Here is a 23,179-nt window from a genome sequence, read left to right on the forward strand (position 1 = left end):
AATACATAGTTGTCTATCCTCCTGCATTCTGCAGGAGACTCCCTGAAATAGCAGCAACTCCCTCTCTCCCTCATTAGTCTAGCAATCTCTCTCATTTCCCCTAGTCCACATTAGACTGTTACATTTTTTGGGACAAAAGGAATGAGAGACAGATACATTTACATTGAATCATCAGCACCATTTCCCAGCACTTTACCAAGTATAGTATTTCTTACAAACTGCTTTGGGGATCATCTACATTTGGATATAAGTCATTTTAAAAGATTCCTCTCAGATGTAGCAGTACACACCCATGCTTCTAGGTGCCACGTTCACAATCTCTCCATATATGGAACTAGACACACCCTCTGGGTGGAGCATGACACGCCCCCTCAATGGGTCGCTGTGCAAAATTCTACTACCAACTATAATCTCCCTGAAACTAGTTTTCAAAGGTAGGCAAGTATGGTATAATTTGTAATGGTATAATTATAATTTGTGTGGTATAATTTGTAATGGTATAATTATAATTTGTAATGGGCATTTCGGTGGGTGGTGTTATGTATATTGGACATTACGGTGTATAGCATTATTTTTGATGGACATTACGGTGTGTGGCATTATGTTTAATGGGAATTACAATATGTGGCATTTTGTTCATTACAGTGTAATTTTTTGCAGTCACAAAAGGGTTCTGCGTTACTCTAATTGGGGGTCCATCACAACAGTTGTTGACATTGACACTAAATAAAATGTGGCACTAATGTTGACCTTTTGTATCTACCATTTTATGGCAACTTTTCCCATGGTGACCTTTCCAATGTCGACCTTTTGACCATGTCGGCTTATTGCATGTCGACCTTTGGGGGTAGACCTATTGACTGTATATCCTTACAGTAAGATGGGAGTTCTGTTGAAGATGAGTTGTTGCCCATAGCAACCAATAAAACTCTACTTCTTAGTTATTTAATACCTTCTCGAAGATGCTAGATAGAATTTGACTGGTTGCTATGGGCAACATCCTGTCTTCAATGGCACTCCCATCTTAGTAAATACACCCCTGTCTAGCTAATAACCCACACCCTTGTGTACAAGCTGAATGGATATAACGGGCTGATTTGATAGATTCACCTGATTTCCGGGAGTGGGATTATCGCCCTAATTCTGATTCACTCGCAGAGGCAAATTCCTTCTCAAATGGAGAAAATCATGTGCACTGCAGGTGGGGCAGATGTAACATGTGCAGAGAGTTAGATTTGGGTGAGTTATTTTGTTTCTGTGCAAGGTAAATACTGGCTGCTTTATTTCTACACTGCAATATATATCTCACTTTGAAATAAAACCCCACCCACATCTAACTCTCTGCACATGTTACATCTGCCCCACCTGCAGTGCACATGGTTTTCTCCATTTGAGAAGGAATTTGCCTCTGCGAGTGAATCAGAATGAGTGCTATATAAGATATTATAATGCCTGCAGAACCTGACATTCCACATATTGTACAGTAGTAATTTGCTGCACTGTAAATCATTTTACCACATCGCTCTCCCCTTAACAAGATCATCAGCGACACAAATCTCATGAAAGCAACACATCTGGTCTATTCAAGTCCCAGGAAGAGAACAGCTTATTTCCGCACTTGGTCCCAGAGGACAGCGGAACTAGGAAACAGTTTTTAAGCAGGTGTGAGCAATGCAATGACACGCAGAGACATATATTTTCTATGGATAATGTTACTGGGCTGATGTCATCCCTGAATAGCTTCTTACAGGCTTCCTTAAATGCAAGAGGTCTGGTGTGCCTAGACTTATAATTACATTATTACTAAAAAAAAAACAGTTGGGAGCTCAGGTTTGGGGCTAATGTCAGGCTGAAGGCAGGACAGCCGAGACCACACAGCTCCAGTTACAGACAGAGCCCTGTCCAATGGGAGATGGATTCTGTGAGACAGGAGATCAGTAGAGTGCAGTGTTAGGGACAGATGTACTAAGCATTATAGAGTGATGGAAAAAGGTAAACTACAGTATTTATTTATTAACATTTTCTTATATAGCGCGCACATATTCCGCAGCGCTTTACAGAGAATAGTTGAACATTCACATCAGTCCCTGCCCCAGTGGAGCTTACAGTCTATATTCCCTACCACATGTACACGCACACACAGACATTCTAGGGTTAATTTTGTTGGGAGCCAATTAACCTACCAGTATGATTGTGGGAGGAAACCGGAGTACCCGGAGGAAACCCACGCAAGCACGGGGAGAATATACAGTTAGCACCATGGTGGGAATCGAACCCATGACCTCAGCGCTGTGAGGCAGTAATGCTAACAATTACACCATCCGTGCTGCCCAAAGTACCAACTAATCAGCTCCAGTCATTTTTTTTTTTTTTTTTAAATACAGCCTGTAACACAGCAGTTAGTAGCTGATTGGTTGGTACTATTGCACTCAGACCCTCAGTGCATTCTGTTGATTTCCACATCTTTGCTGCTGAGGGTAAGTATTAAAAAAAATGGTGTAGCGTGTGCAATGAGGGGCCCCTGGTCTGTCTCTAGTACACTCCCTACCATCATTCACTCTCCCAAGTACTCCAAGTAAGTACCATGTATTCCATCACTCACTCTCCCTAGTGCACACAACCCCCTCCTTACTCTCTCTGCATACGGATCACCTGGGTCAGGTGGTGAGGGGTGATACGAGAAGGGGTGGGAAGGTGGTGAACACAAGAAGGCCAGCAGAGTAGAGAACCTTTCTTATGGGGACAAAGCCCCAATAACGCTGCCTCAATGAATGACTGATGGTTACCCTAGGGGAGGGAGGTGTCTGTACTCTGTACACAGTGCCCAGAGGTCCCACTACAGGGCAGATGTACTAACCAGCATTTCTGCACATAACGCTGGTTAACTGGGGGGGATTACATTTTCCCCAATGTATTACTAGCGCATCTAACGTGCGGGGCTGTCTCCTGTAATTCCCCCCCCCCCCCAGTGATTAGCAACCGGGGCAATGTATTAACAGCCGCCCAGGTGGTAAATCACCTCGTTGCTTTCACCAGCTCAGGGCTAGCGTTGTCCTATCCCCCATTGCGGGGACTACTCTGGCCCTGCTGTGGCTCCGGGCTGTTCTGGAGATCTTGTGGTAATAGCGAGATCTTGTGCCTGCCCATTAGAGCCGGCCAGAGGAGAAAGGGAGAGTGCTGATGATCGCCCTGTTTATCTCTCTCTGATACTTATTACATATTAAAGAATTTGCAGTCCCAGGCATACAGATGTGTCCACATACATCACTGTGCGCTGAACAGCCCTTTCTAGTCATCCCGTGCCGTGAGTCGTTAGCTTATTTTTTTCTTCATCTGATTCTGTCAAAATATATCTTGTCTGCAAAATAATGCAAATAGGATGCACAAGTAGCTTCTGCGGCATTCATATATTCTGTGTGTACCATGGCTGTATCTGCATGAGAAAAGCTGTTACAGTGTGTTATTGGGAAACACTGTAACCTAGCACGTCGTATTCCGATACAGCTGTGGTCACACACAAAATATAGTCATGCCATATATCATTTTAATCAGCAAGGTATGCTTGTGTATGCTACTTGCATCACAATGCATATAAGACACATTTTCGGTAAAAAGGACACCGAACACTAACGGAGTAGCACTGGATCAGAACACAGCGGGAGTTCCATGGCTGGCAGGTCCAGTAAAACTCCATTAGTGTTGGGTTGTTCTTTTTTCCCGAAATTGCATCTTATTGATGCAAGGTGGATGATGACACATCTGTAGGTCTATGTGGAGATAAGACCTATGGAAGCTGGATTCTGCCAAACAAAAGAACAGGAGGGCCCCATGCTAGAGAATCATACACCTATTGTTCTTGGAACCAGCTAGAGAACGTGGCTGTGACCGTGAATTGATGGGTCCGGGAGCGGCGGTTTCATTTTTGAGAAACAAATGGTCATTGGTAAAGCAAACTGTCTTTATCACTTGAAATCATTCAGTGTGTATGCGCTATATTGTGCAAAGTTAATTGTTAACAATATGGCAATTTAATTCTCTCTCTATGCAAATGTTGAATCTGCCCCACCTGCATTGCAACATGATTTGCCAAGCTGTTTGCTTTACTTGTGGATTTCTGGGCATCTCAGTAAATCGCTTAGAAAATGCTACATCGCTCCGTGTGTAGGGGCCATAGCAACATGCGGCACTATTGCCCGGCGATTAAGATCCAGCTTGCTGGATAAATTAGTTTTCACCAGAGAACACTGGCCCCGACAGATCATTCAGCAAAATATAGACAGGTGTAGGCCCCATTACAAACACAAATGCCAGGTTGTTTTGTGTTCTATAAGATGTCCCTTTCACCAGAACTGAGCACATGCCTATATCTCACAGATTATTACATTAGCCCCATTGAGGGATTGGGTAGGAGGAAGACAATAGACTGAAAGGGAAATTTAAAAATGCAAAATTGAAAATGTATTAAATATCTTTATTCAATCTGCCACAATTCAGATGTTTTGTCATATTACAGATGTGTGAAAAGCTTCCAATAAATTGTGAATATTAGGTAGTGCAAAATAAATTAGTCCTGTGCAAAAACAAAACATGAGGTAAAAGAAATATAATTTTGCACACTTATTTGTTGTACGATCACAGCTGCTTCAATCTCTGAGGAGGAACATATTTCATATATACTGAATTGTAACATGAATCAAATCATATTTATACTTATTAATCACTTTCTTTTTCTTATTGGGTTGTATTGTACCTAAAACAATGGGCACTATAATAAAAAAGCATAAAAGTTACAGATGATGGAATCCAATGTCCTAAATCATGTATCAATCTTCCCTGATTTTTCTGCAAGTGCATTATTTTTTCTACATTGTTTTCCATAACAGAACAATGATCTTATTGTGTAGTTTCTTTACTGTTACATATACTGTCTTATGTAAATATAGTGTTGACATTTAAGTCATTGTAAATTGCGATTCTTCTCTGTACCATCTCATATCCTCCTATATCATAGTTTTGGGATAATTGCACACAAATCTGACTTTTCTTTTAGGAACCTCCCATGCCAGTCTGCGGTCAGACCACACAGGACGAGTCCTGATGTCTTGCCCATGCCAGCCTGCAGTCAGACCATGCAGGACGTGTCCTGACATCTTGTCCACACCGGCTGGTGGTCAAACCATACAGGATGTGTCCTGACGTCTTGCCTACACTGTCTGGCGGTCATACCATACAGCACATGCCCCGAGATCTTTTGTTTTCACAGTAAGAGGAGCACATAAGTACCAAAGTAATCACCAAAGTACTGACTCCTGATGAAATGCATTTATGTATATGTGTTTTATGAGCTGAACCAATATCCATCACAATACTGCTTGCCGCGTTACTATGGGCTAGATATATCACTGAGGCACAAGTTAATAGTCTTACCTGCCAATGTTTAAAAAACAACATCAAAACCAGGACCATATGCCCCAATGTTAGTAGAGATCCTGGCATTTTCCGCCCATCTTTCCAGTTTATTTAAGTCACTTTGTACAGGTTGCTGCACACCTCTGCACTAGTGCACGAGGGTACTGATAACGGGGAGCAAGCCAAGCAAGTGGATAGTTTGTGAGTGCATAACTCAGCATACAGGCACAAGTGCATTTTTTTCTCTTCTCACAGTAGGAGCACATAAAGATGACGCTGTCTGAGTCACTGACTCACTGCCCTCTCTACTGTTAACTCTACTTATGTGTGTTCAGATTAGTGTACAAAACACTTGCCAGATAATCTACTCCTTGAGCAACATCACTGTGACAGCACCATGGACAGCACCTGTATTTTGGAAGCAATGTTCAAAAACAAAATAATAAACCAACATAAACATACATTTGAAAAATAAAATTAAAAATAAAGCATAAGACCTCCAGGGTCCCAATCCCATCATATAATACAGAAACAGTCAATTTAACATCATTACTTCAGTTTCTCTTTGTGATGTAGACACTAAATAACCCCTGTTATTTCCCACATTATTTCATACAATATATCATATCTTTGGGATGAAAGTGAAGCTAACGGTGTGTACACGCTGTGGTTGCATTGCGATTCGATCAAATCGCATGGCAAGCAAAATGCATACGATATTGACTATATAGACTTGCCTGCACAGTCTATTTTTCTGTTCGATTTCCACTAAACAGGAGCGTGCATTGGGATCGAATCGGCACTGGATGTGGCTTGAAACTGTTCAATGTCTAATCGATTATGATTTTGACTATATAGTCCAACCCGAATAGAAAGTGAGTCAGAACCGCACCGTGTGTGTACACTGCAGTATGCTAGATGCAGAGAACCTCATCAGCGGGTACCTGTTACTTTTGCACTGGTGATCCTATATGGTCCCATTTGCACTGGAAGGAGCAAACCTACTTAAGAATTCTCTCCCCCCTTTAATCCTTTACACAACCTCGGAGGCGGTAGAGTCTGGCCTGAGCTTATACTCACAGAGACACGGCCTCAACTAAAGAGAGCCCTCCATACAATAAACATTACATGTAGCACAGTCAGCGTCTCGCCGAAGTGGATACACCACACACAATAGGACTTTGCTATGTGCCTTACCGACTGCTCAATAAGCATTGCCTACTATTATTTCTACTCCAGTCCAGCATCAATATAAATATACATTTCCTTTGCATTGCCATTTATCTGTTATCAATCAAGTGGCAAATTACTTAATGGTTTTTTTTAACTACTGCACCGCAAGGCGGCAAATGGCGATTCTATCGCCAGGGGCAGCTCCATTGAGAGCTGCTCAATCGTTCTGTAAGAAATTCTAGTCACTTTCCCGATTAAGGCATTAAAGGCTAAGCTGGAATAAATGAGTAGAGAGAAGTCCTACCCTGAATTAATAACAAAACAATAAATACATATTACTTATTACTTGTTTGCCCTCTACACCATCCCAACAGCTGTAATGCACTTTGGTATCTAGTATAACTGTTAATAATTAGATTCAATTAAATAAAACAATAAATATGAAAGAAGAATTATTATTTAAGGGAGCTGTGGTGTATTATAACATCCTGTGTTTTATACACAGATTATTTTATGAAAGGTAACAATGTGTGCCTATACCTCTCCAGCACACCCTGCCACCTTGGGCCTGATTCGGCTCTCTTCACAGGGCTGCGAACTTGAGCTAACTTGTCGTTTGCATAATAACATAATGCTAGAGCAATATATTAAATATTTTCTTTTTACTCCTATGCATAATATTCATAGTTGTTTTCTTCACCTGCCATTATTGAAGCATGGACCTTAGTTGTTTTTGTACTCTCATTAAAGTTTATCCGTTGCATACATCATACCTCCAAAATGTAAATATTTATAATCAAGAAATCACAGAAAGTGGGTATGGACATTGCACAGTAAGGAAAATCACTTCATAAGAAGCATTGACCATGTCCCTTAGGGGTGTGTCTCCCGATCCTGAACTCCCCACCCCTGAAGAGTCTAAGAACAGGGATTGTCACTAAAACTATTGGGATTTATGCATGGAGGCAGCCATTTTGAAGGATTAACTATTATTTAATCTATCAATTCACTATGAACTATCAATAAGATATGAAGCACCAAATGTTTTGCTTCACAAAATAATGTCTCACTTATCAAGCTAGTGTCATGACTATTCTCTCAGTACCCAAAATGTCTGCCTCCATTCTGGCCACATGTAAATACAGAAAGTCAGCAGATGTTCCTGCCAGTGGTATTATTCATCAGGTCTGAGACATGATGTATGGGAAGAGTGCAGAGCTACAATAAACCCTTTGTTTGGACACAGCAAATCGATTCCAAAGGTGATTTACAGAGGTTTTGACTGGTCGCTTGGCGTCCGCCTTGGCCTATTTGGCGGAACTGGAGGTGGCACTCTCCGAGGAGGCTGTAATGCCTGAAATGAAGAATAACATTAGTTTCTGCAGTCCCAACAAAGTCATCAAATATATATATATATATATATACACACATACACACACACACACAAATATTTATATATGATATAATATAACTGGGCAACATCACAGAAATAAATAAAGCTGTTAATATTCCAATTACTTTTATAAATGTTAAGTTATTTACACTGTTAAAGAAGGTAAACACAGGCTAATGCTTTCCCAATGGTTGTTTGGCCCTGTCCTATATTGGTGTTGGATTCACCATTCTGAAGTCAGAATACTTTTATCTTTATCCAGTTCTAATCCTGTAGAATACCTGGCATCTGTTTACACCAAATGAAAGAAGAATCCTAAGGTTCTATTTTACCTTACGCGGTGGGACACCTGGAGGCAGTGGGGCAGGCCTGGTCGGAGGAGGTATTCTTATATGAGATGGGGTATTTCTAGATACACCCTCTAACTGCTTGTGATGGTGACTGGATGAAGGTCTTTGTTCTTCTCCCATGTGATGGATCTGCAAACTGCCTGGGCTCTTTGGACACTGCACAAGAAGAATAACATAATATTACACCAGACGTCACAGAACGGAACATAAACAAGAAAACACCAGATTAGTGACTAGCTCACATGTCATACAGCTACCGTCTAACTAGCCCAGCTCACATGTCATACGGCTACCGTCTAACTAGCCCAGCTCACATGTCATACGGCTACCGTCTAACTAGCCCAGCTCACATGTCATACGGCTACCGTCTAACTAGCCCAGCTCACATGTCATACGGCTACCGTCTAACTAGCCCAGCTCACATGTCATACGGCTACCGTCTAACTAGCCCAGCTCACATGTCATACGGCTACCGTCTGACTAGCCCAGCTCACATGTCATACGGCTACCGTCTGACTAGCCCAGCTCACATGTCAAAAGGCTACCGCCTGACTAGCCCAGCTCACATGTCATACGGCTAACGCCTGACTAGCCCAGCTCACATGTCATACGGCTACCGTCTGACTAGCCCAGCTCACATGTCATACGGCTACCGTCTGACTAGCCCAGCTCACATGTCAAAAGGCTACCGCCTGACTAGCCCAGCTCACATGTCATACGGCTAACGCCTGACTAGCCCAGCTCACATGTCATACGGCTACCGCCTGACTAGCCCAGCTCACATGTCATACGGCTACCGTCTGACTAGCCCAGCTCATGACTAGCCCAGCTCACATGTCATACGGCTACTGCCTGACTAGCCCAGCTTGCATGTCATACAGCTACTGCCTGACCAGCCCGGCTCGCATGTGATACGTTTACTGCCTGACTAGCCCAACCCGCATGCGATACTACTACTGCCTGATTAAACCAGGTCACATGTCATGCTGCTACCGTCTTAGCCCAGCTCACGTCATGCGGCTGCTGCCTTACTCGCCCAGTTACAGGTCATAGTACCACTGCCTGATATGCCCAGCTTGCATGTCATATGGCTACCTCCTAACTAGCCCAGCATGCGATACTTCTACTGCCTGACTAGCCCAGCTCACATGCGATACAGCTACTGCCTGACTAGCCCAGCTCACATATCATACAGCTGCTGCCTGACTAGTCCAGCTCGCATGCCATACAGCTACTGCCTGACTAGCCCAGGTCACGTCATGCTGCTACTGCCTGATTAGCCCAGCTCACATATCATACCATACAGCTGCTGCCTGATTAGACCAGCCCGCATGTCATAGGGCTGCTGCCTGACTAGTCCAGCTTGCATGCCATACAGCTACTGCCTGACTAGACTAGGTCACATGTCATGCTGCTACTGCCTGATTATCCCAGCTCGCATGTCATACAGCTACTGCCTGACTTTTTATCCTGATCAAATAAAATGTTAGAGCTGCTGCTGACTGTAGACTTACCATCTGTATCTGAGGTCTGGGTCTGGAGGTAGATTCAGGCCTGGGCTTATCACTGCTGTCACTGTGACTGAGGACAAATCCAAAGTTATTTAAATGACTGACACCCCACATAATTAGATACAGTCACAAATACACACAAAATACAGGCAAGCTGAATATCATTTTAATCAGCAGAAGCTACTTGTGCTTCTGATTAGCATAGATTATCGATTTGCACATAACATTTAACAGGGAAAAATGACATGTCCATTACATGAGCTAATTTGACTGAAATAATTATATTTGGCATTTTTAAGGTTAGAATTAAAAGAAATGTATGTTACATATGCACTGTAATCATGCACTTAATTGATTTGATTTTCAACTTTGCTGAATACAACTCCCTATTCTATGATGCACATATCTGCTGGCATCCAGAGTCAGGTCAGGGTTGCCTACCCTCCTGGAATGGCGTGAGGCTCCGGGAAACCAGGTCCCCCACCCTGCCCCATGGAAAGGTGGGCAACCGTCCTGGATAACGGCATTAATTTCCCACGATTGGTGGCTTTTCGGGGCGGGACTAAAGATGCAAATGACGTTGTTTAGCCGGGGCTTGATGACGGCTTCTCACGGAGAGGAGACTTTAAAAGTAGGCAGCCCTGAGTCAGACACATCTATGCGACTCCACCTCCCCACCCACTGCAGGCAGCTGACAGCCTTAGACTCCTCTGCTGGTGCACAACTTTGAACAGCTTGTATACACGTAGGATGAACACAATTCTGTCTTTGATATTTGCAAAACTGTGCATTCAGGCCTCCAATCAGTTGTTTAATACCACAAGTTCTGTCCACACAGCACATGCAACTCTGAGTCTGTCTCACAGCTTCAATGGACACTGCTCAGTGTTACAACAAGAACAAGAACAACAAGAACTGCTTATAATCATATAGACAGTGAGATGAAGCAGAGATTGCTATTTATATAAAGCTATAAATCTAGATCTAAACAACACAAAGGGAAACTGTATGGATGATAAACGTGAATAAGTTAAATGCGTTGGGCCCAATTCGGATTTGTACACAATCTGAAGGCTTGCGTACAAATCCAACGATTGGGAGTCTGCACATGTGTACATGGGTATTGCGTTATAGCTCCCACTATATGATTGACATGCTTTAACGTTTTGGGGGTGGCAACTGGCATCATTCTTCAAAAGAGGTAGTTTTCTTGTAACCAGCTGTAATCAGGCGGCCAGTCTGAGTAAGCTTACAAAGACTGACAGAGGTCTACTACCATCATGCATCCTGACAGATGGTCAGTACAGGTCAGGTCTCCCTTATCTGTGCATTCCAAAAACCGAAATATTCCAAAAGAGGAGTTATGGTAAAACCTACCTTCTGTTAACTCCCTTTCTTTGAGGTTCCTGGGCCCACAGGGATTACATCGGGGTTGTAGGCGGATCCAGAGGACCGGGCACCAACATCTCCAAAGCTTTCAGAGCTTCCCATCATGCCTGGCTCCTCTGCCCTATAACCCCGCCTCCATGCTAGGCTAGTTAGTTATTTTACCAAACCCCAGCAGGAAGCAGAATAGGACAGAGTACACAACAGGGTGGGTGCCCTGTGGGCCCAGGAACCTTGAGGAAAGGGAGTTAACTTATGGTAACTTTTACCATAACTTCTCTTTTCTTCTTCGGGGTTCCTGGGTCCCACAGGGATTACATCGGGGATGTCCCAAAACAGTATTCTAAAGGTGGGTAGACGCCTGAGGGACCAGTAGAACTTGGCGCCCAAACGCAGCATCTTGGGAAGCAAATGTATCAAAGACATAGAACCTCAGAAACGTGTATACCAAGGTTCACGTAGCTGCCTTGCACAGCACCCTGCCTAGCAGACCAACCGATCTAGTGGAATGTGCAGAGATACAGGAAGGCAACGGGAGATTAGCCTTCTCATAAGCCTGTTGGATCGCCATCCTGATCCAGCGCGCTAAGGACTGCTTGGCAGCAGGCCGCCCTCTACTATGGAACCCATAGAGAACAAACAAAACGTCTAGCCCTCACCACATCCAAAGATCTCTCTTTGGAAGACAACTTGGAAGAATTAAGGGCAGAAACCACAATCTCTTGGTCACATGGAACTTTGAAACCACCTTAGGAAGGTGGGAGGGCCTAGTCCTAAGAACGGCCCTATCCTTATAGAAAATAAGGAAAGGGGAGTGACAAGATAACACCCCTAGGTCAGAGACTCTCCTGACAGAGGCAATTGCCATCAGGAACACCACATTGACTGTGAGCCATTTCCACTCAGCCGAGTTCAAAGGTTCGAAAGGCGGCTCAGAGAGAGCAGAAAGAACCACGGATAAATCCCACAGAGCATCCAGAGGAGAGTAAGGGGGCTGAATCCTCAGCACCCCCTGGAAAAAAGTTCAAACATCAGGAAGAGTGGCCAACTGCCGTTGAAACCGATAAAGGCGGACACCTGGACTGGGAGAGAGGCCAGGTGCAGACCTTTATCCAGACCACTCTGAATAAAAGGCAACAATCTAGCCACCTTAAATTGTTTTGTGTCGAGCGACCTTGCTCTACACCAGTGGTGGCCAACCTGTGGCTCTTGAGCCTCATGCGGCTCTTCCCCTTGTAAAGTGCGGCTCCTGCTCCCACTGCTGGCTACCGCCCACCGTCTGTCCCAGTCCCCCCTGCTGCCGGTTCCCTGAATCCCTTCTCCTTCTGAGGGGAGAAGAGCGCGCAACGCGCATCTCTCCTACCCCTTACTGTGCATCCTTGTGACTGGGCCGTCCGCCAATCAGAGCTCGTGGGCCAGCAGCCAATCAGGAGCCGGCCAGTGAGCTTTGATTGGTGGACGGCCCAGTCACAGGGAAGTGAGGGGGAAGGAGATGCGCGGAGTGCTGTGCTCTCCTCCCATCGGTGACAGGAGGACTGCAGGGGGACTGTCCTCTCCCCGTCTGGCAGCAGCAGCAACAACGGTGAGTGCTGCTCCTGGGAAATTTGCACTGTGAGGGCATAGCAGTTTGTGGCACTGTGGGGGCATAGCAGTTTGTGGCACTGTGGGGGCATAGCAGTTTGTGGCACTGTGGGGTCATACCAGCTTTTTGGCACAGTGGGGGCATACCCGGCACCGTGTGGTGCATACCTGGTACCGTTGGGGGCATATGTGTATCTGGCACTATTGGGGGCATATGTATATATGGCACTGCACTATTGGAGGCATATTTGTATCACACCCACCCAAGGGATCAAAATAGGCTACGCCCCTTTTTTTTGGCGCATGCGCCTTCGGTGCGCGCATGATGTCGGCTCTTTAGCTTGACTACCGATATTTTCGGCTCTTTACCTCTGACCGGTTGGCCACCCCTGCTCTACACCAAGCAAAATAAGTGTGCCACACTCGATAGTATATCCTGGACAAAGCTGGCTTACTGGCCTGGAGCATAGTCCTAGCCACTGTTGAAGAGAAACCCTTGTTTCTCAGGACGGCAGTCTCAAGCGCCACGCCGTCAAATGTAGCCTCTTGAGATTCGGATGTAGACATGGGCCCTGACCTATTAAGTCCATCCGCAGAGGTAATAGAAAAGGAGAAACAGCTGACATTTGTACTAGATCTGAGAACCAGTGTTGCCTGGGCCACGCTGGAGCCACTACGATGAGAACTCCTCTTTCCTGCTTGAACTTTCTGAGAACTCGAGGAAGAAGAGACACTGGTGGATAAACATATGGCAGATGAAAGTTCCATGGAACCGAAAGAGCGTCCGTGAATGCTGCCAGGGGATCCCTGGCTCTGGAACCGAACGTCACCTTGTGATTGTACCGAGAAGCCATCAGATCCACGTCTGGAGTGCCCCACCTCTCGGCTATTTGACAAAATACCTCGGGGTGCAGGGACCATTCTCCCACGTGAATTTCCTGGCATCTCAGGAAGCCTGCCTCCCATTTCAGAACTCCTAGCAAGAATACCGCCGATATGACTTTCAACCCATTGGAGGATCGTGGATACCTCCCTCATTGCTTTTATGCTTTTTGTGCCTCCTTGGTGGTTTATATAAGCACAAAAAGGGGTAAGGATATATTCAAGCGCTGTCTGTATGTGTTCTCTTCACTTCTCCCGTTCTCATGGGTCGATATGTGAAAATAAAGAGAAAGAACACAATGTGTGGAACTGTATTTTTCGTTTCAAAACATATAGAGGGAATAGAAGTGGAACATACCACACTCACAGAGGGAGTGTGTTTTTCAAATTCGTAAAGGTATCTTTGGTACTTGTTTCCTAGCACGGCCACAATCTTGTGGATCGTGTACCTTTAAGTTAAGGTACACGATCCACACGATGGACCCGATTTCCTTTGAAATCAGGTCCATTTTGCCGGTAAAGGTACAATATCGGGGGCATCGCGTCGGTCGGGACCATTAACATTGGTCACGACGCGACCGACGCGATGCCCCCGATTTTTCCATAGGCTTCAATGTTAAAATATTTTTTAACATTGAAATCATGAGGATCGTGTCGGCAAAGGTACAATATCGGGGGCATCGCGTCGGTCGGGACCATTAACATTGGTCACGACGCGACCGACGCGATGCCCCCGATTTTTCCATAGGCTTCAATGTTAAAATATTTTTTAACATTGAAATCGTGAGAAAATGTGAAAAATGTGAAATGGGCCAATATGACCCATTTCACATTATAGATGTCCCCGTCGTCACCCCACGATAGACGCCAACCCGAAGCGTGGCGAGCGCAGCGAGCCCGCGAGGGGCGGCAGTGCGCGTCCTCTGACCTTTTCATTCCCCTACTATCCACGTCGGCGTGGAGTTGAGAATAGAATAGTGTGGCGAGCGCAGCGAGCCACCGAGCCCGAAGCGTGGCGAGCGCAGCGAGCCCCGCGAGGGGCCGCGTATAACTTCACAGGTATACGCGTCCCCTCGCCACGCTTCGGGCTCGGTGGCTCGCTGCGCTCGCCACACTATTCTATTCTCAACTCCACGCCGACGTGGATAGTAGGGGAATGAAAAGGTCGGAGGACGCGCACCGCCGCCCCTCACGGGCTCGCTGCGCTCGCCACGCTTCGGGTTGGCGTCTATCGTGGGGTGGGGTTTACGTAGTTAAATTTGGGGGTGTAGGGAATATTTTACATTGAATCCAATGTAAAATCGGGTCCCAGGTACCCGATTTACATTTCATTCAATCAAAAAATCGGGTCGGTCGCGTCGATCGCATCGCATGCGACCAAATCGCATGCGATGCGAACGACGCGATTTTTCCGACACGACCACCCCGATGTAAATCGGTGTGGCCGTGCTAGGAAACAAGTACCGTATCTTTTTTTGGTGACAGTATAGCCTTCACCAAATCCACCCTGGTGTCCAATAGAATTGGGTTAGGCGTACATTTTCACTCACACAATGATGGTGTTGCAATACATATAATGGTTTCTTTTAAGCAAGCGTACCGATAACTCACAATATAAGCCACCGTGGTCGCATTGTCTGACCTTATTTGCACAGGTCGGCCCTGCAACAGATCCTGGGACAACTGGAGGGCGTTGAACACTGCCCGTAGCTCCAACAGGTTTATGGACAACCTGGATTCCTCCCGAGATCACCTTCCTTGCAAGGATCAGGATTCTACTACGGCTCCCCAACCTCGCAGGCTTTCGTCCATAGTGAGCAGTACCCATTGCGGGATCCAAAAGGGCCTTCCCACCCTCAGATGGGAGTCCGTTAGCCACCACTGCAGAGATGCACGTACTTCCTTGTTGAGGCTCATCATTCGAGACTGTATAGATTGGGGACAGCCGTCCCATCTGGCCAGGATCAGTCTATGTAGAGGGCGAGAGTGAAATTGCGCCCATTCGGCCATGTGGAACGTGCAAACTATCGCATGGAGGACAAAGACCCTCTGCAACCGAAGGAAGCTCCGAATCTTGGCCTGCACCTGTTGGCCCTTTTCCAGAGGAAGGATCAACCTCTGAGCATGAGAATCCTGCAGGGCTCGCAGATGTATCATTTGTCTGGAGGGCACCAGAGCGGATTTCTTCCAGTTTATCAACCAGCCGTGAGACTGGAGGAGCGTCTGTGTTAGCTGGAGATGTGTTAGTAAAGTCTCCTGCAAATTGGCAAGAATTAGTAGGTCGTCCAGGTACGGAAGTACTCTGACCCCCTGCCGTCTCAGAGACGCCGTCATCAGTGCCATTATTTTTGTGAAGACTCTGGAGGCCGTGGCCTACCCCAAAGGGAGGGCCGCAAATTGGTAATGGTTTGGCAAAATCGCAAACCGCAGGAACTGCCGGTGGGATAGTGCAATGGGGACATGTAAGTACGCATCCTGTATGTCCAGAGACACCATATAGTCCCCTGGTTCCATTGCCAGCACAGATGTACCTGAGAGTTTCCATGCGGAACTTGGACACCTTTACTGATCTGTTCAGTGATTTTAGGTTCAGTATAGGCCTGAATGTCATGTTTGGTTTTGGGACCAAGAACAGGGTGAAATAATTTCCCTGGCCTCGTTGATGCTGAGGTACAGGCACTATTACTTTGGATTGTAGTAAGGACTCCACTACCTGATGTAGACAGGACGTTTTTCCGTGCGTCCCTGGGTAGACTTGTGTGCAAGTATTATTTTGGGGGGGCACCCTTTGAATGCCACGGTGTAGCCATGGGTACCACTTCTCTCATCCAAGCGTCTGACGATGTCTTGAGCCACTCTTCCGAGAAGAAGAAAAGTCGGCCCCCCACCCTGGGATCCCACAGGGGGAAGCCCACCCTGTCAGGCGGCGACAGTGGGGGAGGCGGCGTCTCATGCGCGCGCCCCTGGTGGGGGCTGGTGATACTTTCACCAGCACCTGCAAGAACTATTCCGGCTCCATCTGTATGCCACAGCCTGATCCATGCGTGACAAACATGCAGTGCATTCTTCAAACGCATCTGTAGGGAGCTCCTCCTCCATTATCTTTAACCATTCCTGTATGGCCCTTGCGGCCCAGGATGCGTCAATAGTGGGTCTGTTAACCACCCATGCCATGGAAAAAATGGACTTCACACATTGCTCCAAAAGCCTATCAGTGACATTACTGGCAACACCGACGGTTTAACCAGCCGGGTTACATGGGAGTCCACTGGGGGTGGATTTTCCCACAACTTGCAGTCCTCCCTCGGCAGAGGGTATCTACCAGTCACCCTTTTAGGAATTGGGAATTCTTACCTGGGGTTTTCCAAATCTCCGTTCTAATCCCCATTAAGTGGTCTGAATGTGGGAGTTTGCAGGATTTAAATACATCCACTTTTTGCGCCACGGGCGCTGACTCCTTCTCTTTAGAAAGGAGGACCGCCCTAATGGCTGTTATAAGGTCAGTACCATTCACCTCCTTGTCGGCTGCCTCCCTCACCTCAGGATCACCATCAGAAGTGTCCGTGTCATTATCATCAGCTTCCCCATCTGAAGAAACAGTGGTATCAGTCAATAATGTAGACTGAGATGATGAATGCTTTTAGGGTCTTTTAGAACCCTGGGAAATCACCTTTCGGTGTTTTCTGTGCAGCCAGAGACTGAGTTAAGGAAAGCATGGTCTCAGACAATGAATCCACCCATGGGGGGGTTGTCTGAACAACAGGTGTAGGTAGGAGGGCAGGGCCTGCTGCGGGTGACAGCCTATCCACTAAAGTGTCCAGTAACTGTGTAATAGCCGCCCAAGGGGGCTGCTGGGCCTGTGGGGCCGTAGAGTGAGTTGCTGGAATATGGCAAGTAACAATAAAATTAAATAGAATTAAATAAAAAGCTTGGGATTGCTATGGGCTTCCCCCAATGTCCACAGCGGCCTTCAGGATCCTCTTCTGTGGCATCTCTGGGCCCAGGGGTGCATTGCGTGAGCACACCGTGGATGTCGGGGGACCATCGGGGCACCACCAGGGGACCAGGTAAGTATGGGAAAAAAAATATTAAAAAGTCCGGAAAAATCCCTTATCCAAAATGCTCATTGTCCCAAGCATTTCGGATAAAGGATACTCAACCTGTAAATGGCTGGTCCCGTCAGTTGCATCCAGATATTAGTCATTAGTTGATTGCATCCGGATGATTAATTGGTCAGTCAGATTTGATACATTTAGCACCGTCTATGTCTGCGACACTCACCAACCTAAAGGTCTTTCATTCATATAGTGGCCAGTACAATACTGTATGTGTGGTAATATAGCACCTACCTCTTGGGCAGGGAGCCTGCTGTGGGAATGCTGTCTGATTTATGGAGCCTTATTAAGCACCTGTGTTTGTAGAGGTATAAGGACAAGGACACTGCAATCCCAACTAGTAACGATACAGGTATAAATATCCAGAGCCACGCTGACTGCGAGTCTGCAAGAAAAATGAGTTAGTTTTATTTGTTTTAGCAGGAATACCCAGATAACATATAGGGAAAACAGAGGACTTACCATCCGCAGGCACTGGGCCACTGTCTATGCTGCCACCATTGCCTGTCTGATTACAATATGGAGGTTTCCATCCAGGGAAACAATGACAGTTCTGGTTATTATTGCACACCTGTATACAGCACAGAACAAAATCGGATTTAGTAGGTGTGCAGAATGTCTGTGTTCCGAGCCATTTGCAGATATTTCAATTCTGTTTTTTCCAGAAACATAGGTATAGAAGTCTACAATATAAACATATGCTATGTCAGATTAGTATTAATTGATGTAACATGTGCAGACATATTTAGGTGGGTTACATTCTTGGGTGGCTCATTTTTCTGTGCAGGGTAAATACTGGCTGCTTTATTTTTTACACTGCAATAGATTCAGTTTGAACACAAATCTAAGGGCTTAATTCAGAACTGATCGCAGGACAAATTTGTTCTGAAAATGGACAAAAATATTCTGCCCTGCAGGTGGGGCAGATGTAACGTGCAGAGATCATTAGATTCGGGTGAGTACTTTTGTTTCTATGCAGGATAAATACTGTCTGCTTTATTTTTACACTGCAATATAGATTTCAGTTTGAACACACCTCATCCAAATCTAAAAACGCGTACACACTGGCCGATATATCGGCTGTTCGATTAAACTGCGAATATATTGATGCACCATTGGCCAGTGTGTGTGTGTGAGCAATATATCTGCGTCGGCTGTGCAACACAGCCAATGCCTGATATATCTAAAGATATATTGGTGCATCGTGATGTGTGTACGGGCGTTCCGCCGACCACCCATACAGCCGCGCTAGGAACTGCTGGTGATTGACAGCTCAGTGGGTGGGCACATGCAAATGGAAACATGCTGCCCCACCTGTCTGTAGATATACAGTCTACTAATGTATACCCAGCATAACTCTCTGAAAAATGTTACACCTGCCCCACATGCAGTGCACATGGTTTTTCCTGAATCAAACCCTATGACCACAACCAGACCATGCTTAAAGGGCACCAGCATTAAATGTCACAGGTCTCATGCATAGCTGAAAGTATATCTAACTGTGGAGTGTAGCTCTGGTGATTTCATTCTGGGCATGCTTTAGAAAGGAGCATATACAATAATACATGTACTTTCCTCTCCAAGCAAAAAAAGGTGCAAAATGTGATTGCCAGGCCTAAATCTTTCTGCTGGTTTTGCAGTTCTATGGTTCATAAATGATGTTATATTCTAATGTTACTTATCAGAACACCTCATTTACTCCACTTTCTGCATGTCCCTTAATATGAGTATGTGTTATTGGTTCTCACCCCGTTTCCATGGCATTTCTTGGTACACTCATCCACCTGCAGGAACGAGATGTTTTTGCACTGCCCCTCAAAGCAAAGCTGGAATAAACAAATGGTATGATCCAATTTACTTCAGCTATATAGTGCAACATATCCAAAACATATGTCTAGCATTAATGAATCACTTTTAAGTAGGAACACATTTCAATAAAAGCTGAAATGCTACATTAAAACTTTCTGGGATTTTTGTGTGGTAACTTGTGCGTTGCATTACAATTAAAACGTACCCAGTTTACATACAGCACAGGCAGCCATTTTGTGAACTGAACTAACCCTCATTACTATGCAACCTGTAAGTTCATTAGATACTAGGGACATTGCTAAAACATGGAACATATCTTCTTACATTTAAAAGCACTACATTCTCATTATTTTTCACATTTTAGGTTTAGCTCACAAAATGGCTGCAGCCACCGTGTGTAGACAGTGCTATGATGAGACATACCTTAAACAATCATGCCTGAGGGCAGGTATGGGACTGGAAGGCCGCTCTGTCTATCTTACCACAGATACAGCATATTTATCAGTATGGCTCTGCCCACTTCATAGCAATGAGGATGGATATTTAGTCTTGTGAACAGATAGGACAACGCTCAAGGGTTCTCTTCAATAAAAGCATGGTTCTATATATGCTCCATGGGAAATGTGAAAGCTTATATTGTGGGGCGTTCTGTGTCTCACTAAATTTGTACAGCATGGGCCATAAAAAATGGGATAGGTGGTATCAATCCAGACATGTCTAGGAAAAGAACCCACCCTATAGAATGCCCTTCCACGCACACTAAGGGTGACATTTAAAAAGGTGAGAGATTCAGAAAGGGAGAGATTTGGTGAGAAATCTCCAGTTTTTTTTAAAGCGGCAATCATTTACACTACAAAATCAGTTTGCTTTTCAAGTGTAAATGATTGCCGCTTTAAAAAAAACCTGGAGATTTCTTGCCAAATCTCTCATCCTATTAAATTTCACCCTAAACCTCCAAACTTTTAAGCGTTCCCTGAAAACTCACCTCTTCAGGCAAGCCTATCATATTCAGGACCCCCACACCACCTCCAGTAGCATTCATATCTAATTGCATCCCATCAGGACTGTCTTGTAATCTGGTGGGACTGATATGCTATGGAATCCTATCCTTATGTATCCCTCCTATTATCCCTATAGATTGTAAGCTTGTGAGCAGGGCCCTCCTACCTCTATGTCGGTTTGTTATTACCCAGTTTGTTTTATCACTGTTTCCAATTATAAAGTGCAACGAAATTTGCTGCGCTATACAATAAACTGTTACATCAGCAACAGGACAGATATGCCTTTTTTCATGGCACCGCTGAGTAAGTTGCTGGCTAGTCTGAGCCTGCGATGATTGGTGCCCAGTGTAAAAATCAGTCAACGGAGAGCCTGTTAGGATTGGTTCTGGACATTCACATGGCTGCGAATAGATTTGTAGCTGTACACATTCAATCGCACAGCAACCAAATTACCTTTTTTTTATTTTTCGATGTGATGTAAAAATTAATTAACACCACTTGATTTTTTTTTTTAAACAAAGTATGTACAGCAGAGGTCTTACCTGGCTTTTGCCACATTTAGTACCAGAGAGGACTAGGCCGGGATCCATCATATCTTCCTCCTCCGTTATTCTGTATACATGAGTTCCCCTGCAGAGCACGCGTCTCCCCTGCACGGATATAGTGGTGTCTATGGCTACAGCACTGTGCTCTACCGGCTTCAGAGCGGAGCTTAAGCACTGGATCTTCCCGCACTTAGCGTGCCTAGGAGGACAGCAAAATAAGCCTTGTGACCCTGGTGCTGGCCAGGAGATGTCATTGCATCATTTTACTTGACCCCCCCCCCCTTTTTTTCTGATCCAGAAATTCCTGAATGGATGGCGGTACTTGGCAGGTGGACGACAAGGCGGCATGAAATGCGTGACCTATGAGTCACCATAGTTTAAAGGCCCGGCCTGCACACGAGTGCCAGCACTGCCCGAGCCCTGATGAAGGGGTTCTCCCAGGCAGTGCATCTCTGCCCGCACATATCAGCAATGAGAATTTAGGTAGCCACGTGTTCTCACATTCTCCTCACTCACCCTGCTTCACATTTCCTGTATTCACCATTCATATCACGCCCACAGTTGCCATATTGGTCCCCAGCTGCGTTGACCCTTTCAAAGCACACATCTGGCGCAATCCTCGATCCTGTGACACAGACAGAACGGACGCGTCAGGTGGTTTGGATAGCCACGATTAATCACAACCACAGTTTACAATATACACCTGAACGACAAAGGTGCAAATAGACCAAACACCCCATGACTTAATAAAAAGCGGTGTTGTGCTGCTACTTTCCAGAGACATAATTAATTTAAACATCAGTTTAATGTAAGTTCCATTACATAAACTGTAGGAAACATTTTGACCTGAATTTGCACCTATAGACTATGGTACCATGATACAAAGGGTTTGATTGGTGCAGACCACACCAGCATACCCCAGTTGAGTTTACACTACTCACCCACTCCCCACAGTTGCCGGCACTGTTGTTGGTGAGTGAGACATCTCCCGTTGTAACAGAAGGCGTCTCCGTTTTGGCAAGGAGTTCCGTCCAGCTGGAAGGAGTTAGGAGGACACACAGGAGAATCTCCGGTACAGAACTCTGGCAGGTCGCAGGCTCTGGCTGTCTTCTGACACAGGAATCCAGGAGGCCTCAGCTAAACAGGAATTTACATGGAGGGATTACTGTACAGATGTGTGCCACATGATGTTATGCTGTGCACGGGATATGAATATAACAGTGTGTTGTGTTTCTCAGCTGTTCATACTGTTTCTCCTGTTATTTTTGTTGCCTGGATAGTAGATGACTTACTCTGCACTGATGACAGCAGGCCCCATGGGCACACTCAGCCCCTGGTAGTAGAGTACACATTGTAGCATTGCAGCATTGATTATCACATTGCTGAAAGAGAGAGAGGTTGGGGAAGGTGGTTAGGTAAATACTACAGTGGAGACCCAGAGACAGTGAGAGCAATGAAGATGTATTCTAGAGACAAATGCACGGTTATCTCTACAGCACCTAAACTAATCTAGGTCCATATTCAGTAAAGCAAAGAACACACCATGTTGCTATACAAGGTTAGCATATTATACATTTATATTGGTTGTGTGCAAGGTACTGTATGTGGTATCTGTAGTTTTTTATTGAACATTCAAATAAAAAGTAAGTGTTTTCTGGAACCAGAAGAATTCATTTGAAAAAGAAACCTTTATAGGAGGATGCACAGTAAGCTGGTGTAAGCGATTGTGTGAGCACCTATTGATGATCCTTATATGTGGTGTATTTGAACTGGTGAAAGATACCTTTATGTGCTTTTCGTTTCCTGAATGAATGTAAGCTTCATTTAAGCGACCCTAAGTTGGCACTGCAGTGATCCCCTAAGAGATATAACCCCACACCACCCATAAGGGGAAGATTTATACACCAAGTTGGACTTTTTTGTGGACTTGTTTTAGACATATTACACTATATTTTCTTCCTTTCTTGTTATTTACATATATCTTCTGAGGAATACGGATTAGCAACATATAGAAGAAGTACGAC

The 23,179-nt window shown here is 45.2% G+C and overlaps 1 protein-coding gene across 2 annotated transcripts in view; it reads right to left on the bottom strand.

Annotated features, from left to right (window-relative positions):
- Nucleotides 1-4,450: 4,450 nt before the first annotated feature.
- ADAM19 (ADAM metallopeptidase domain 19) overlaps nucleotides 4,451-23,179 on the bottom strand; it is a 69,961-nt gene continuing 51,232 nt past the window's right edge. For both annotated transcript variants that reach the window (XM_083181708.1, XM_083181707.1), the window contains exons 13-22: nucleotides 22,448-22,537; nucleotides 22,097-22,292; nucleotides 21,672-21,780; nucleotides 21,153-21,354; nucleotides 19,549-19,626; nucleotides 18,263-18,371; nucleotides 18,035-18,185; nucleotides 9,840-9,906; nucleotides 8,308-8,481; nucleotides 4,451-7,936 (exon numbers count right to left, since the gene is read on the bottom strand). In XM_083181708.1, the coding sequence (XP_083037834.1) occupies nucleotides 7,850-7,936; nucleotides 8,308-8,481; nucleotides 9,840-9,906; nucleotides 18,035-18,185; nucleotides 18,263-18,371; nucleotides 19,549-19,626; nucleotides 21,153-21,354; nucleotides 21,672-21,780; nucleotides 22,097-22,292; nucleotides 22,448-22,537 (1,263 nt within the window). In that variant the 3' untranslated portion in view covers nucleotides 4,451-7,849. The remainder of the gene's footprint in view (nucleotides 7,937-8,307; nucleotides 8,482-9,839; nucleotides 9,907-18,034; nucleotides 18,186-18,262; nucleotides 18,372-19,548; nucleotides 19,627-21,152; nucleotides 21,355-21,671; nucleotides 21,781-22,096; nucleotides 22,293-22,447; nucleotides 22,538-23,179) is intronic.

The sequence above is a fragment of the Crinia signifera genome, chromosome 4 (assembly GCF_055691185.1).
Source record: "Crinia signifera chromosome 4, ASM5569118v1, whole genome shotgun sequence".
NCBI lineage: Eukaryota > Metazoa > Chordata > Amphibia > Anura > Myobatrachidae > Crinia > Crinia signifera.